General features: G+C 34.5%; 1 protein-coding gene across 2 annotated transcripts; it reads right to left on the bottom strand.

The window, feature by feature from the left end:
- Positions 1-13,581: 13,581 nt before the first annotated feature.
- LOC127083403 (probable serine/threonine-protein kinase PIX13) lies at positions 13,582-16,502 on the bottom strand. 2 transcript variants are annotated; one of them, XM_051023715.1, is made up of 6 exons: positions 16,261-16,502; positions 15,904-16,184; positions 15,632-15,767; positions 15,417-15,550; positions 15,207-15,330; positions 13,582-14,220 (listed from the first exon to the last, which is right to left on the bottom strand). In XM_051023715.1, the coding sequence occupies exons 1-6, from the start codon at positions 16,340-16,342 to the stop codon at positions 13,829-13,831; spliced, it is 1,149 nt and encodes a 382-aa protein (XP_050879672.1). In that variant the 5' UTR covers positions 16,343-16,502; the 3' UTR covers positions 13,582-13,828. The 2 variants fall into 2 exon arrangements, with proteins under 2 accessions (XP_050879672.1, XP_050879673.1); XM_051023716.1 differs by having other exon boundaries at positions 15,904-16,178; positions 16,261-16,496.
- Positions 16,503-16,736: the final 234 nt, after the last annotated feature.

Raw genomic sequence — 16,736 nt, 5'->3', positions numbered from 1 at the left:
GTGGGACTAGTGAGCTTGGTAGCCGTACCTGGATTTGGTCGGTGAGGTTGAACTATATGTTCACGAATAGTCGGTACCGCATGCATGGAGTCTCATTGCATAATATATGTATGTATGGCGTATGATATGAATGGATGTATTTCAATATTATACGTGTGTTTTATGGTTGTTTTGAGTTGAGTATGATGATGGTGATGATTATGAGTTGATATTGTCGTTGCTGAATATGTGTAATCTGATTAGGGTAATGATATATGTTATATTACTTAGCATTACATGATATTTTATAATGCTTATTATATCGATTGAAGGACTCACCCTTACAACTATGTTTTCAGGTAACGAGCAGTGATTGAATAGAAGCTAGTCCTGGGAGTCTAGTGTAGTCCTTAGTGGGTCATGCTCTGGTAGATGTAACATCGGGATGGGATGTTTTACTATGTTTTCTTTTGGTTGTTGAACAACTTTACATGTAATGTAGTACATGATTTGAATGTTGTTATTTTGTATCCGCTGCGAATTATGCAAAGGTGTCCTATTTTGATTGAATAAATGAGCATGACAGGATATATTGATGATTGGTGTGAAATGATTGTGTGACACCCTTCAGGGCATAATTACTCTAATTGATATTTTATTATTTTAATCAAATACTTGGGGTATTTTAGAAGGGTGTTACATTAGTGGTATCAGAGCATAGTCGGTCGAGTCGAGTCGTAATTATTCTGTTTTCCCTGTACGGGATAGGTGTTGTGTAACCCTATCAGTACTTATTGTTTAGCTTGTTGGGTTTTCAGAATAGAGATGGCTGGAAGAGGTAGAGATGATGCTGCAATTGCTGAGGCTCTGGGTATGCTAGCTGGAGTACTTGGGGAAATCCGAATGTTGTGGGAATGGGAGCTGCTCGTCAACTGAGTGAGTTCCAGAAGAACAATCCTCTAATGTTTAAGGGGGCATACGATCCAGATGGTGCTCAGAAGTGGTTGAAGGAGATCGAGAGGATCTTCCGAGTGACTGAGTGTGCCGATAACCAGAAGGTCAGGTTCGGTACGCATATGCTGTCAGAGGAAGCAGATGATTGGTGGGTTGCTACCCGCACTGAGTTGGAATCTGCTGGGAATGCTGAGATTACTTGGGCAGTGTTCAGAGAGAGATTCCTGAGGAAGTATTTTCCAGAGGATGTCAGAGGAAAGAAAGAGATAGAATTCTTGGAATTGAAACAGGGTAACAGGTCTGTTACTGAGTATGCTGCTAAGTTCACAGAGCTATCAAAGTATTATACTCCCTATAACGAGGCTACTGGGGAATTTTCAAAGTGTGTGAAGTTTGAGAACGGGTTGCGTCCCGAGATCAAGCATGCTATTGGGTATCAGCGGATCAGAGTGTTTTCTGATTTGGTTGACTGTTGTAGGATTTTTGAACAGGATTCCAAGGCTAGAGCAGAGAGCTATCAGCAAAGGGTTGATAGGAAAGGCAAGAATCAGAATGATCGTGGGAAACCGTATGCAGCTGGCAAAGGTTTCCAGAGACAGAGTGGGATAAAGAGGCCTAGTGGGGGAGACTCCAGTGCCCCTGCCAAGTGTTACAGATGTGGTCAGGCTGGACATCGTTTCCATGAGTGTACCAGTGTTGAGAAGAAGTGTTTCAAGTGTGGCAAGGGTGGTCACTTGGCTGCAGAGTGTCGGTTGAAGACTATGACTTGTTTCAACTGTGGCGAGGTGGGTCATATCAGTCCGCAGTGTCCTAAGTCGAAGAAGGAGAATCAGTCGGGAGGCAAGGTCTTTGCTTTATCGGGTTCTGAGACTTCTGCAGATGATCGTTTGATCCGAGGTACGTGTTATATTAATGGCTTTCCTCTTGTAGCTATTATCGACACAGGTGCTACTCATTCCTTTATATCTTTGGATTGTGCTGTGAAACTTAAGTTAGAGATATCTGAGATGCGTGGTAGTATGGTGATTGATACTCCTGCGAAGGGTTCAGTGACTACTACTTCGGTTTGTTTGGATTGCCCTTTGAGTATTTTTGGTAGAGACTTTGGAGTGGACCTAGTGTGTCTTCCACTAGTGCAGATCGATGTTATCTTGGGTATGAACTGGTTGGTGTTTAACCGAGTTTCTATCAACTGTTTTGATAAGACTGTGATCTTTCCTGAGATTGAGGAAAGAAAGAGTTTGTTTCTATCAGCGAGGCAGGTGAATGAGGCAGTAGCAGATGGGGCAGAGTTGTTTATGCTGTTAGCGACTTTGGAGGCTAAAGATAAACTGGTGATTTGCGATCTAGCTGTGGTGTGTGATTTTCCTGATGTGTTTCCGGAAGAAGTGAATGAATTACCGCCAGAGCGTGAGGTTGAGTTCTCGATTGATTTGGTACCTGGTACTAGGCCGATATCGATGGCTCCGTACCGTATGTCTGCTGTGGAGTTAACTGAATTGAAGAGTCAGTTAGAAGATCTGTTGGATAAGAAATTTATTCGTCTGAGTGTGTCACCGTGGGGTGCACCAGTGTTATTAGTTAAAAAGAAAGAAGGTACTATGAGGTTGTGTGTGGACTACAGGCAACTGAATAAAGTGACAATCAAGAATCGGTATCCTTTGCCGAGGATTGATGATTTGATGGATCAGTTGGTTGGTGCGAGTGTGTTCAGCAAGATAGATTTGAGATCGGGATATCATCAGATACGTGTGAAAACTGAGGATATTCAGAAGACTGCTTTCAGAACAAGGTATGGACATTATGAGTATTCTGTAATGCCTTTTGGTGTGACTAATGCGCCTGGAGTATTTATGGAGTATATGAATAGGATTTTCCATCCGTACCTAGACAAGTTTGTTGTGGTGTTTATTGATGACATTTTGGTGTATTCGAAATCTGAAGAAGAGCATGCTGAGCATTTGAGAGTGGTTTTAGGAGTTCTACGAGAAAAGAAGTTGTTTGCTAAACTGTCTAAGTGTGAATTTTGGTTAGAAGAAATTAGCTTTCTTGGTCATGTGATTTCAAGAGGTGGTGTTGCTGTTGATCCTTCTAAGATAGAAGCGGTATCTAAGTGGGAAGCTCCGAAGTCAGTTTCTGAGATAAGAAGTTTTCTTGGACTTGCAGGATATTATAGGAAGTTCATTGAGGGATTTTCTAAGTTGGCGTTACCGTTGACGATGTTGACTAGAAAGGGGCAAGCGTTTGTTTGGGACTCAAAATGTGAAGAAGGTTTCCAAGAGTTAAAGAGAAGGTTGACTACTGCTCCTATTTTGATATTACCAAGTCCGTCAGAACTATTTGAGGTTTTCTGTGATGCTTCATTGTTGGGTTTGGGTGGTGTGTTGATGCAGAATAAGCAGGTTATAGCTTATGCTTCGAGACAACTGAGGGTTCATGAGAGGAACTATCCGACGCACGATTTAGAGTTGGCAGCCGTGGTATTTGTTCTGAAGTTATGGAGACATTACTTGTACGGGTCAAGATTTGAGGTTTTCAGTGACCATAAAAGTTTAAAGTATTTGTTTGATCAGAAAGAGCTGAATATGAGACAGAGGAGATGGTTAGAGTTTCTGAAGGATTATGACTTTGGTTTGAATTACCATCCGGGTAAAGCAAACGTGGTGGCTGATGCATTGAGTCGGAAATCATTGCATATGTCTATGTTAATGGTTAAGGAATTGGATTTAATTGAGCAGTTTAGAGACTTGAGTTTGGTGTGTGAGAGTACTCACAATAGTGTTAAATTGGGAATGTTGACCACATCAGAGACCAGACCCAAGCCTTCGAAATCCAGACCGGGCGCCTTATGACCCTCCATAGCTAGCATGCGTTCTTCCAGCAACTTATATTTAGCATCTTTTGAAGAGTACAGTTCATTTTCATAATCTTCATCATCGTCCTCATGGTTGAAAGGGTCAGCATTCTCATCTTCCGAATCATTTTCTATCCCCTCTTCTCGATTCTTCGGAATCCTAATCTTGACTCCTGCAACCTGTCCTTTGAGCCTTCTTCCCGGGTTGATGTAACTCACAGGTTTCTTGTCTTTCTTTTTCTCGAGCAAGAGAGCCTTCAGTTCCTCCTGCCCCTTGGATAAGCTCAAGATCATCTCCTGGAATTGAGCATTCTGAGCCTGGAGATCTTTGACAGCTTGTTCGAGGTCCATTTTTCTGTTTGCAATAGGAAGATCGTGAGAACATACATTGATCCCTTTAGAGTACCTGTTATGCAATGTTATGTTATGCTATGCAATGTATGAAATGTTTTCAATGTTTAAAGTCCTTGAAATGGTTAGTACAATGCCACGATGTCATGATGTTATGATGTTGTGATGTTATGATGTTATGATGTTAAGTAAATAACAAGCACAAGCAAGTCACACAACCATCATTCCTAGGTTTTAAGGCTTGCATGAGTTCCATAGGTAAGTACCCTCCCCACTGAAGTTTGGTTGGTTCAACCTGTCCTAGAATAGTAACCGGGTTCTAGAAGGATCTCAAATCATTGACCTTCCTTTAAGTCCACTTCAGTACAACACCAAGTGGTTGACCGAAGCTTCCCTAAAGTCCAATCTCAAAGAGTGTAGTATCGAGTCTCAACCAACCTCAGTCGGAACCGAAGTCAGTTATCTCACTACTTTCTAATGGCTAGGATGAGTCAATTAAGGTTCTAAAGATCTGGTTAATGCTTTGATGACACCACGCGGAAGCCAAATTTTTCCTCAAGTAAACGTGAGGAACATCAGGACATCCAAAGTGTCACATTAACCGTAGCCATCATTTTGACCATTCCACTATACGCCGGATAGTCGCGATGATCTATTGCTACTTACCTAAGGTACACTAGATCCGGGTGTAGGATCTTTCACTCAAGCATAAAATACCCAAGCAATCCCTTAAAAGTAAATCAGACAATTTGAATAAGTGATCTTGTTTTTTTAAGGTAACCTCTCTTTTTAAGTCCCCAGCAGAGTCGCCAGTTCTGTCATACGGTGAACTGACTTTGATGTGTTTTTGCTTTGGGAAAGCAAATGTCGCGGATAGCAAGAGTCGCCACCGACTTTTCTTTTATCCAATAAGGAAAGGTGGAAAAGAACAGGAAAGACCTTAATTAGATTTTGGGTTCGGGAGGTACATTATACAAAGGGAAGGTGTTAGCACCCTTTGTATCCATGGTTATCCATGGGCTCTTAATTGCTCGATCACTTATGTTTGTCTGAAAAAGTGTTTGTGAATTGCTTAGAAAATGTTTTGAAAGGAGAATTTAACTTTGTAATGATTCTTGTATGAATGTATACAAAGTGGTTATCTCGTTTAGTTTTGAAAGTTGTTTAGAAAAATATAACTCGGTAATGATTCTAGTATGAATGTATACCAAGTGGTGATTTTCTAAAAGATGTTTTGAAAGGTGTGAGGTGTGAAAAATGTTTTAGGTTGTGAGTCAGCAATTAAGGGTTATACCTACCCAAGGTCTTTATGGGCATTTCCTATCCTTATGAGGGTAAAACTGTCCTTACTATTGAGAAGTAAGTAGTTTTATCCTTTGGATGTAAAAGGGTCATCGTATGGTCATCGATTGGTCATTGAAGGCAACATTTGTAAGGATACCTTAGCATTCGAAGGGACAATCATCATTTAACCGTAGGCCACAACGAAGGGTCATCGAGGGACAAAATCATATATTCGCAGGCAACATCCGAGGGACTATGATTTATTTTATAGGGACGTGATGATTTAACCGAAGGATCTTTGCTAGGTGTATCCCCACATTCGCGGGACATGACCGTAATACCGTAATATCGTAAGGCAACAAAGAGAGGTCCAAGATCACATATTCAAAGGCAATATTTTACAATCGATTAGGTAATTGTAATCAATTAGGTAATTAGGTCCATATTAATTAAGTAATTAGGATGAATCTCCACATTAAAATCAATTAAGTAAATAGGATGAATCTCCACATTAAAATCAATTAAGTAAATAGGATGAATCTCCACAAGGGTATCCCACAAATAAAGTGGGATACCTAGCAAGCTGCCCTCTTCGGGAGTATGTGAGTCCTTACAATATTCAGCAAACAAGTCAGAATACCAAATGGGGGTGCAATCGAGGATTACACCGTAAAAGAAACACAGCAGTAGGAATATCCGACAAAATAACGCATGATTAAAATAGAACAGATCAGATAAGCATAGAACAGAACAGTCAAAATATTAGTGACTGTCACGTTCGCCTCTGCCTCGCCTAGCGAAGGCTTAGCGAATACTCGCTTCATGCTTGCTTAGCGATGTGCTAGCGAGCGGCTGCGGGTTTTGAATTTCATAACAGTACGATCTCAGCATGCTGCACGCCTTATGGCATTCAATTACAGAAATAACATGGTCAAACATTCGGGATATTCAGGCACATTTAAACTCACATGCAAACTCTAATTACATATCCAGAAATTCAATCATGATGCATTATGTATTGAGATTACAGATTGGAAGCATAAAACAGTAGTGATGCGCAAACATGTTTGCAATTGAATTGCAACGTCGAATTGGCCGGTCACTTTTATTATCGGATTGAGTTGGGCGGAGGTAACCTTTGTGCAGATGAGTTGCCTTCAGGGTTTCCTTTAGGGTTGCTCTGAATTCTCCTGGTTAGCCTCCAAGGTTTGATTGCTAGGGTTCCGGTTCGTCTCCTTTTGTTGTTTTTCTTCCGTTTTCGTTCCCTCTTTTCCTGACTGAAATGTTGGTATTTATAATGGTTTGTTGTGACCTAATGGGCTCAGAATGAAGCCCAGAATTTTCTGGTATTCGCAAGCTTCGCTAGGCGAGTATTGTAGCGAAGGGTTCGCTAGGCGAAGGATTTGCTCGCCTAGCGAGCATGCCAGTTTGGGCCATTTGTGAGCTGGGTCTTCGCTCCTTTAAGGTCAATGTCTTGAACAATAGGTTGGAGCGCCTTGAAAAATGCCTTGTAATATTTGCGAGCAAATTTTGAGGTATGACAGTTTATAAAGTCTTAACATGTGAAAATCATAACGTAAGTGTCATGAGATGAAAGTGGGCCTTTGAGAATTGACCATGTGCTTCAATGAAATGAGCTTTAAGTCCCAATTACTTTTCAAAATTTTATTTAATTAAATTATTAATTATAAAAAATTTATCCTAGTCAATAATTCCACGTAATTAAAAATAATTTTTAAATCTTAATCATCATTTATTTAATTAAATTATTAATTATATAAAAATTAGTAAAAAGCAAATTATCCTAGTCAATAATTCCACGTAATTAAAAATAATTTTTAAAAAAATTAGTAAAAAATAAATTATCCTAGTCAATAATTTCACGTAATTAAAAATAATTTTTAAATCCTAATCATCATGGCCACCTATGCAAAAGTGGAGGGGACCATAAAAATCCAAAGACCATCAAAATTAAGGGACCAAAATAGCTGGTTTTGTAATAGGGGGACCAATTATTTAAAATGTTTAAACTAGAGAATCAAAATTGCATTTAAATCTTTGGTTTATTATTACCGAAGCAAACTCTCACCGATATAAATGGACTTTTTTTTATGTAAGTTTTTTTTTAACTTCTAATGTGAGTTTTTATGATGCAAATTTCTATATTTTTTGATGCAATGGGTTGGTTCCGATACAAATGGTTAGTAATACATTTTCACATGTAATGAGTTGATTATTTGATGCAGTTAATTTTTTTTACTAATATGATGCATTTTACAGTTTTTTCTATTGATACAAGTTTTTGGTTTTTTTTTCCAATTGGCCATATGAATGAGTTGGGCTCTTTTTTGTGTGGATGCATTGAGTTTGTTTGCTGATGCAAATTAATTCTAATGGCTCATGTAATTATTATAAAAACGAGAGGTTATTTAAAAGAAAATGAAAACATTATTAAAATGAAAATAAGATGATGTTTAAAATAGGAATAATATGGCTATGAAATGGTTATTAAAATAAGAATAAAAATGATTATTAAAATTGAAAATGTAAATGGTTATTGAAAAATAGATGAAATCATTATTCAAAAAATAAAAATGATGTAATTGTTCTAACTCTGGGATTGCTTTTTTCTCTTCGAAATTTTATTTACTTTAGAGTTTAGGTCAGACCACCAACATTCGTCAGTTATGGCAAAATATATTTTTTTTGGATGTAAGAGCTTTCACACATTTTCGCTTTACGAAAGAAACAATGTGATTGACTGTAATGAGATAGTCGGAGTCTCTTTGGAATTTTTTTGCTTTTCGCAACTTTGTGCATTGAATGGTGTTGTCTATCATTTTTTCATGTTGTATATGCTCACTATTTTTAGCATTGTCCGTAGCAGTGTATTGGTTTATATATTGAATTTGGTCATTTGTTTGTTTTTTTCGGGCGATGCCTGGGACTAGTGAAGTTAGATTTGTGTAAACATACATTGTACTCTGCTCCGTATCACAAAGATCTGTTCCCTGACCAAGGGTAGGATCTCCATCCCGAGCCTCGAGGTTTGGCTTTGGTAGAGGTGGATGTCTCTAGGCTCCATCACCTATGCCTTGGGATTGGCTAGATCAAAGGGATGAGGTGCACGATCTATGCAGAAGTGCATTTCACCAAGCGTCTGAAACGAGGTATGTGTTTGAGCTGTATTAGAATCACATAAGTGTGTTAAGTTTGTATCAGATATGCAATAGGGGACATAATATGTTTAAACCGTATCGAAATCACAAGAATGCTTTAAGTCAATATCAGATACACAACCGAACATATAATGTGTTTTAAGTTGTATCAGAATCGCACAAATGTGTTAAGTCCGTATCAGATACACAACCGAGCATATATTGTTAAGTCTGAAATTCACAATAGAGAATATCTTATGATACCTAGACAATTAAAGGTTTGTGAAACTCTATTATCATTTAACTTCGATAGACAATGAAAGGAAAATACAATTCAAAAGTTTGAGCTAAAGACGAATGAAGATTTAACTGTTGTTACGTGGAGTGGATTTCAGTGTTATGAAACAAAAGGTTCGATCGAGGTGAATGCGACAGTTGCAATCGACCGAAAATATTCTAAAGATGTTGAAACATCCTCATCCATATCTTGATGATGAAATGTAATGTTAGATTTACATTAACGAAAATCTATGTAATGTTATGTATTTTATGTATGTCATAACAAATATTTATGTTAGATTATGTTTTTTTTTTAATTTTGCAATTGTTTCAGGTGTGGGTTAACATGGAGGATTCCAAAAATTAACTTCCTTTAAAAATACGGAGATTAACCTCCGATTTTTTTTGCTCTGTTCTAGCCTGGGTCTAAGACTTGATTGTGGTTTCGTTTTGACTGCGTCTAGAGTTTAACTTTCGGATTTTAGGGACATTATTTATTTCACTAAGGTGGGTGAGAACCACTAAGGGTACAAAGAGTAATGCTTTTGGTAGAATACTGTTTTGATCTCTTACTTTTGATGTTGCCCACTTTTTGATTTTTTTCACTTTGGGCTTGTATTTACTAGTTTGAGCATTTTCTAAAGTTTCCAATACTTGCTCCATAGAAGGCCTATTTTTTGGGTCAGCTTCTAAACGTTGGAGTATAAGTTGGGATATTAGCAATGTTGTTAATGTATATTGTTGGTCCAATCTTTGATCCATTATACTTTTGAGTTTCTTTTTGTCATATAGAGATCCCTTGGTGAAATAAACCAAATTCACTTGAAAGGAAGTTGCAACACCATCATCCAACAATCTATATCTCAAAAAATAGATGATTTAAGTAGATTTATGTTACCTATCACTATAGATAATATACATGTTGGAAACACTCTCATTGATTTGGGTGCAAGTATAAATCTGAGACGTCTATCAATGATCAAAAGAATCAGTGATATCAACATGAAACCAACTAAGATAATATTACAACATGCAGACAAGTCGACTAAAAGTCTAGTAAGAATAGCCAAAAATATTTTGATTAAAGTACACAAATTCTTATTTCCAATGGGTTTCATTGTAATGGACTTCAAAGAAGACAATGAATTTAGCTCTCATTATAGGCCGACCATTCATGAAAGCAGTTAGAATGTTGATTGATATCGACGAGGGAAATATGAAGGCCAGAGTCAAGGATAAAGAGGTAAGTTTTAATTTGTTCAAAATAACATGACATCAAATGTCAATCTAATGATGTAAAACAAGTGTTTCTTGGGAGGCAATCCAATATTTCTTAATCTTTTAATTTCTTTTTTATTGAAATTTTAAAATCTTTGAAATCATATATAAAAACAAAATTTTAGATATTTAGCATACTTTCCGTCGGGCAAAGATATTACGCTAGGCAAAATTTTGCTAAATGAAATTTTCAAAGGGACAATGTTATCCATCAAAATCATTACAATAACAAATTTTTCTGAATGTAGGCATTTTTGCCAAGTGAGAAAGGGGCTCGCCCAACGAAAGTGTTGTTACTAGAATATTTGTAATAATGTTCAGATTTAAATTTCACTCTTTAAGAGCTCATTTTACACATTTTTTTCCTCTATCCACTTGAAAAAAATGTTATAAGACATAGAAACACAAAGTCCATGCACCTTTTTTTCTTATAAAAAATCCTTATTACTCACTCCACCCATCACACACCAACACAAGTTCTTCCAACCTTCTTTTGTAAAATCAGAGCACTCACATGTATGCTTCCAAAATCCTATGATCTTTCAATTTTTATGTTCTTACTTCATGATATTGTTCTTTTTAATTGTTATGCTTATGTGAAAAAAGGATAGCAGAATATTTAATAAGAGAAAAATTGATTATTATTATTATTATTTCCTATGTTGGAACGTTTATGACAAATTTATCCCTTTTTGACATTGTATGTTACAATTGTTAGGAAATGTTGATTGAATAGAATTTGTGTTACGACCGATTCTTGAATCTTATTGGTTGCATTCTTCTTATATGATACTATTCCGTACCAATTTATAAGCAAAAAATGAATATTTCACATTTTTTAAGAAAGTTTAAGTTTTTGTGTCTTTTTTTGAAATATATTTTATGGGAAAATATAAAAATAATTTTGATTGGTTGTTGTTTATAGAGAAAATGAGAGAGAAGTCAAATTAAATGCAATTTGCATTTAATTTTGCTTTGGAAAATATGATTTTTTAAGAATAAAATGATTAAATGAAATAAATTTGATGTTTTTTGCTTATAATTTGTTACAAGAAAAATGAGTGTTTTTTTCTTATAAATTGGTATGGATGGAGTACTACTTTAAACCATTAGGAATTAAGAATTAAGAAAATACATGAGAACCATGTCCATATTAGGATAGACATTGATGATTGATGTTGATTGGTTATGATGTCCGAAGTTACTAAAACATAGGTTTTGATAGATTTTTAGCCAAAATTACAATCGGATCTAGGTTCCAACATTACAAATGCCAAAATTACAATCGGATCTAAGTTTTGATATTGAGATGTCATTAACTCAAAATAAAAGCCTCCTCCAGCTTTCCCTGGGTTGATTACAAAACTATGTAGAAAAAATCAAGTAGAAACTCCACACTATTACCATCTTCTCATTATCCAGGACCTAGATGAAGACTTTATGCACCGATATTGCAAAACAAGAAGAAGAAGTTGTGGAACACCTCCTTCAGCTGTTGCACCCATTATTGCATCTCTAGGGCATCAACTAGGAGTACCACATTTTGATGATATGAATTATAACTTATGTGTATGTTTTACACATAGTTGAAATGTTATTGATGCATTTCATAAATTCATGCTTTCTTTTAATGATCCTACAGACAAGTTACAAATTCAAATACAACATCCAAACTCCCAATATCATTGAGTGCCTACCCACGAGGAGTTCATTGCACATATCCAGGGACTTGAGGGAAAACTATTTTACCTAGAGAAGATGGTTACCAGTGGAAGTGCACCAAACGGGAGTAGAAATGCTGGTGAAGAAAGTGAAGAGGAAATTGGTGAAAAAGAAAGTGAAGAAGAGAGTGAAGAAACCGAAAGCGGAAGTGAAGATTAAAGTTGTGACACTCCAAAAATATACGTGACTTTTATCTATTTATTTACTTTTAGTTGATTTATTTTTTATTATGCTTTGTGAACAATTTAGTTTCTCGTTATTTATTTTTAAAAAAAGGCATAGAACTTGAATATGTTGTTCATTTTGCCTAAGTACATGAACACGTTCAAGTTCTAATGCATGAGTATGTTTTGGACAATTTGAAGTTTTGTGATTGTTCTTGATTTTGTTTGTGAAATACAGTGGGGTTGAAATAAATCTCAAATGGTTCAAATGTTGAATAGTAAGATGCATAGGAATCAGATATCCAGGGTTGAATTCAGATATCCAACCTCCCAATACCATTGAGTGTCTACACGCACACGCACACACACAGTACTCATGTGTTCATCTTGATCATGGCGTTATATATGTTCTAATTATTCATTAATATTGATGATTATCTTCGTTCTTAATGTTTGTTATAACGTAACTTTCGAAAATTCCGGAGGTGGATTTAAGTTTAGCATTTAAATACACTTTCAAAAAAATGTTACCGTATTGGTTAACTGACAGAGAGATTATCCGTTAAAAAATATGATTGATTTCATATAGTTATTTAGACATAAACAATATATGATTATCTTCGTTCTTAATGATTATCTTCGTTCTTAATGTTTGATATTGAGAAATATTTTTTATAACTAGATCAAAGACTTTTATCTGTTAGATACGAAAATTCCGGAGATGGATTCAAGTTTAGCATCTAAATACACTTTCGAAAAAATGTTACCGTATTGGTTAACCGACAGAAAGACCGTCAGTTAAAAAATATGATTGATTTCATGTAGTTATTTAGACATAAACAATATATGATTATCTTCGTTCTTAATGTTTGATATTGAGAAATATTTTTTATAACTAGATCAAAGACTTTTATCTGTTAGATACTAAAATTTCAAATATGAATTTAAGTTTAGCATCTAAATACACTTTCGAAAAAATGCTACCGTATTGGTTAACCGACAGAGAGATCCTCAGATAAAAGATATGATTGATTTCATGTAGTTATTTAGATATAAACAATATATGTATAAAGATATGTGATAATATTAAATGATGCCTATATATATATATATATATATATATATATATATATATATATATATATATAATATATATATATATATATATATATATATATATATATATATATATATATATATATATATATATATATATATATATATATATATATATAATATATATATATATATATAATATATATTATATATATATATATATATATATATATATATATATATATATATATATATATATATATATATATATATATATAACAAAAATGCATAAAGATATAATAACAAACCTTAACCCCAACCATCTCATTTCATCTGTTAACTTTATTTTCATTAACCTTCATTTCAATTTAGTGCTATAAGCAAACAACTTTTTTAAACACATTCTCTTAAAATCATAAAGGTTATTGAAAGGTTTTTAAATACCGCATTAGCCCTTATATAGACGAAAACACAAATACTTATTTTTGTTCTACTCAACAAATTTTCAAATGGATAAAATATAAATAAATTTATTAATCTGCACCAAATATGACAAAATTACACTATTTGAATGTTCAAAGTATACATGCAATTAATAAACTAAAAGTTACACATATGCACAAAATATATAATATAATCAATGATAAAATTATATAATGATTCAAATGAGTCTAAATCGAAGACTATTATGAAGAATGAAATCGTGATTCAGATACACGACTATTGTGAGAACTCACAAATCGAGACTATTATTGATCATTGATAGAATGTTCTTTTGGTCTCTTATTTTGTAGTTGTTGCGCACTTCTCGATTTTTTCACTTTGGGCTTGTATTTAATAGTTTGTGCCTTTTCTAAAATTTCTAGTACTTGCTCCATAGAAGGCCTGTTTTTTGGGTCAGCTTCTAAACATTGAAGAATAAGTTGAGCTATAAGAAATGCTGCTGCTAATGGATATTGTTGATCCAATCTTTGATCCATTATCTTTTTGAGTTTCTTTTTGTCATGTAGAGATCCCTTTGTGAAATCCACCAAATTCATCTCATTTGTTGGCCTATTTCTGTCAAGTGCTATCAAACCTGTTAGCATTTCTAGAAGAACAACACCAAATCCATACACATCGCTTTTCACATAAAGATGACCTGTCAATAATTAATATTAATATATTAGGAGGAATATTTATTTGGTAGAATCTAAGGATTTTTTTATTATCTTTTTATTTGATTGAATTTGAGGAATATTTCTTCATCCACACAAAGTATTACAATACAATAAACAAGGCCTGCACCATGGGATAAGCTTAAAAATTGAATTTTAAAAGCAATGCTATTTGGTACTACCAAATACCAATTGACCAAAGTGTTTGACAAAAGTTGTATGAACATAGTTTATTTAAGGAAGAAAAAATACAAGTTAGAATTTGACTAGAAACATGATATTTTAATATTCACAAATTTATTATGACTATGTATTGTATGATTAGAGAAATTTAAATATATAGTTAGCTACATTAAGTTGTTGATTAATGAATGTAATAAAGTGTTTTCTATTGTCAAATTAAATCAGATTAATCGGTAGAGGGTCCAGAGTTCGAAACTTCTTCAACTTTAAAGAATGAAATTTCAACCATTTATATTAAAAATATTTAAAATTGTGATTAATTGTACTCGAGTTTAAATGAGAGAACTTCCACAAATACGCATAATATTCTGTATTAAAGGTCAGATTTTTTCAAATGAACCAATTATTGAAATGAAAGAAGCGATAAAATCAAGTACGTTCGTCCGGCCTAAAAACCAGAGGGAGTGGACAAAGTAGAGAGAACGACAACTTTGATTGGACACGACAAAAACGAGCGCATAAAACCTAAAGTGACAAAAGTCAAGTCCATCCCACTCGCATCCAAAAAAAAAAGGATGGAATTAGTAGTCACAAACAGACATGTCTGTCCTGTTTAGATTCGCTCGCAAAAAATAGGGCAGAACGGACATATTTTAGAGTGTAGAACGAACTTAAACCTCTTACTCGGTTCGTCCAAAACCATTTTATTACCTCCGATTAATTTTAAACATATATCTCTCACTAATTCAACACTAACATAAAAAGAAACAGAAAATTTCCAATTTACCTGTAGCCATGTACTCAGGGGCTGCATAACCATATGTGCCCATGATTCTTGTGGTTACATGTGACCTACCATTGACTGGCCCAAGCTTTGCCAACCCAAAGTCAGACAACTTTGCATTAAAATCCTAACATTAATCAACAACATAAAATCAACATTATTCAATTAACCATTCATCATAATCACAAATTAACTTAACTAACTACAACTTACCCCATCAAGCAAAATGTTAGAGGATTTGAAATCTCTATAAATAACAGACTTCTCTGAAGTATGCAAAAAAGCCAACCCTCTAGCAGCTCCTATAGCTATCTTCATCCTTATCTCCCAAGAAAGTGGTTCTGGACCTATAATTAATTTTAATTAAACATTCATAAACACCATTTAATCATCTTAATCATATACTATAAAATTAATTAATTTCTTACTTTTGAATATGTGACTCTCCAAACTTCCCTTTTGCATGTATTCATACACAAGCAAAAACTGATCTTCCTCCCAGCAAAAACCAAGTAGTTTAACCAGATTTGGATGAGAGAATTTCCCTAAAAATTTCACTTCACTCTGCATCAAAAAATTTATTATAATATTATGTTTAATCTTCCGCCGTTAAAAATTGGGGTGTTACAATAAAAGATAAATACCATGAATTTGTTATATGGTGTCAACGGATCTGACTCTATAGAGAGAAATAACAAACCTGCCATTCTTGTAAACCTTGGAGACTATCGGCGCTGGATTTCTTAACCGCGACGGGAATTCCAACACCAACTTTAGATGGTTTGTAAGTGTTTTTGTCGATCCATCCTTTGAAAACTTGTCCAAAACCACCTTCGCCTAGTACTGTGTCTGGTCTGAAGTTTCTTGTCACACTTTTCAACTCATCTAATGTGAACATTCTCAGATTCGGCTTCACAATTTTTCCGCCATATCTTTCCTTATTCATCGCTCCAACGCCAACACTTTTCTCACCATCTGCAACTTCATCAAAACTTAGTTTCATTTCATCGTTGACTTTAGTTTCAGAGGATGATAATTATAAGAAAACATAAGATACCTGCAGAAGAAGTATTGTTTTGTTGCTTCTTCTTTTTCTGAATCTTACCGTCATGATCTGAATTTGCCAAACAGTTTCCCATGTCATTAACTGGATGATGGCGACGACGATGAAGACGATGATGAAAGGTTCTAAACCGTGAACCGAACTAAAATTTATTTATAATTGGAATTGAAAGATGCAAAGTTTATTTGCAATGTTAGAAGGAAATAGAGGAGAAATTGAGGTAGATAGTGATATATAGATTGGAGAGAAAGAAATGAATAGTTATTGTTGACTTTACATGCATCTTGACTTCTACTTCTAGTTTTTAATAATTGGTTAATTTTATATCTTAAAGTTTTATTAATTCAACACTTTTTTTAGTAATGTTTTGTAGATATGTATCTACAATGTAAAATAAAAGATGACTATTCTGTTAAATTTTACTGATATTTTAAAATCATTTGAATGATTTGGCTGATTAATAATTTTTT

Source organism: Lathyrus oleraceus, chromosome 5 (assembly GCF_024323335.1).
Source record: "Lathyrus oleraceus cultivar Zhongwan6 chromosome 5, CAAS_Psat_ZW6_1.0, whole genome shotgun sequence".
NCBI lineage: Eukaryota > Viridiplantae > Streptophyta > Magnoliopsida > Fabales > Fabaceae > Lathyrus > Lathyrus oleraceus.
Note: the sequence above shows the minus strand (reverse complement) of the source record. Positions and strands in the feature narration are given on the sequence as shown.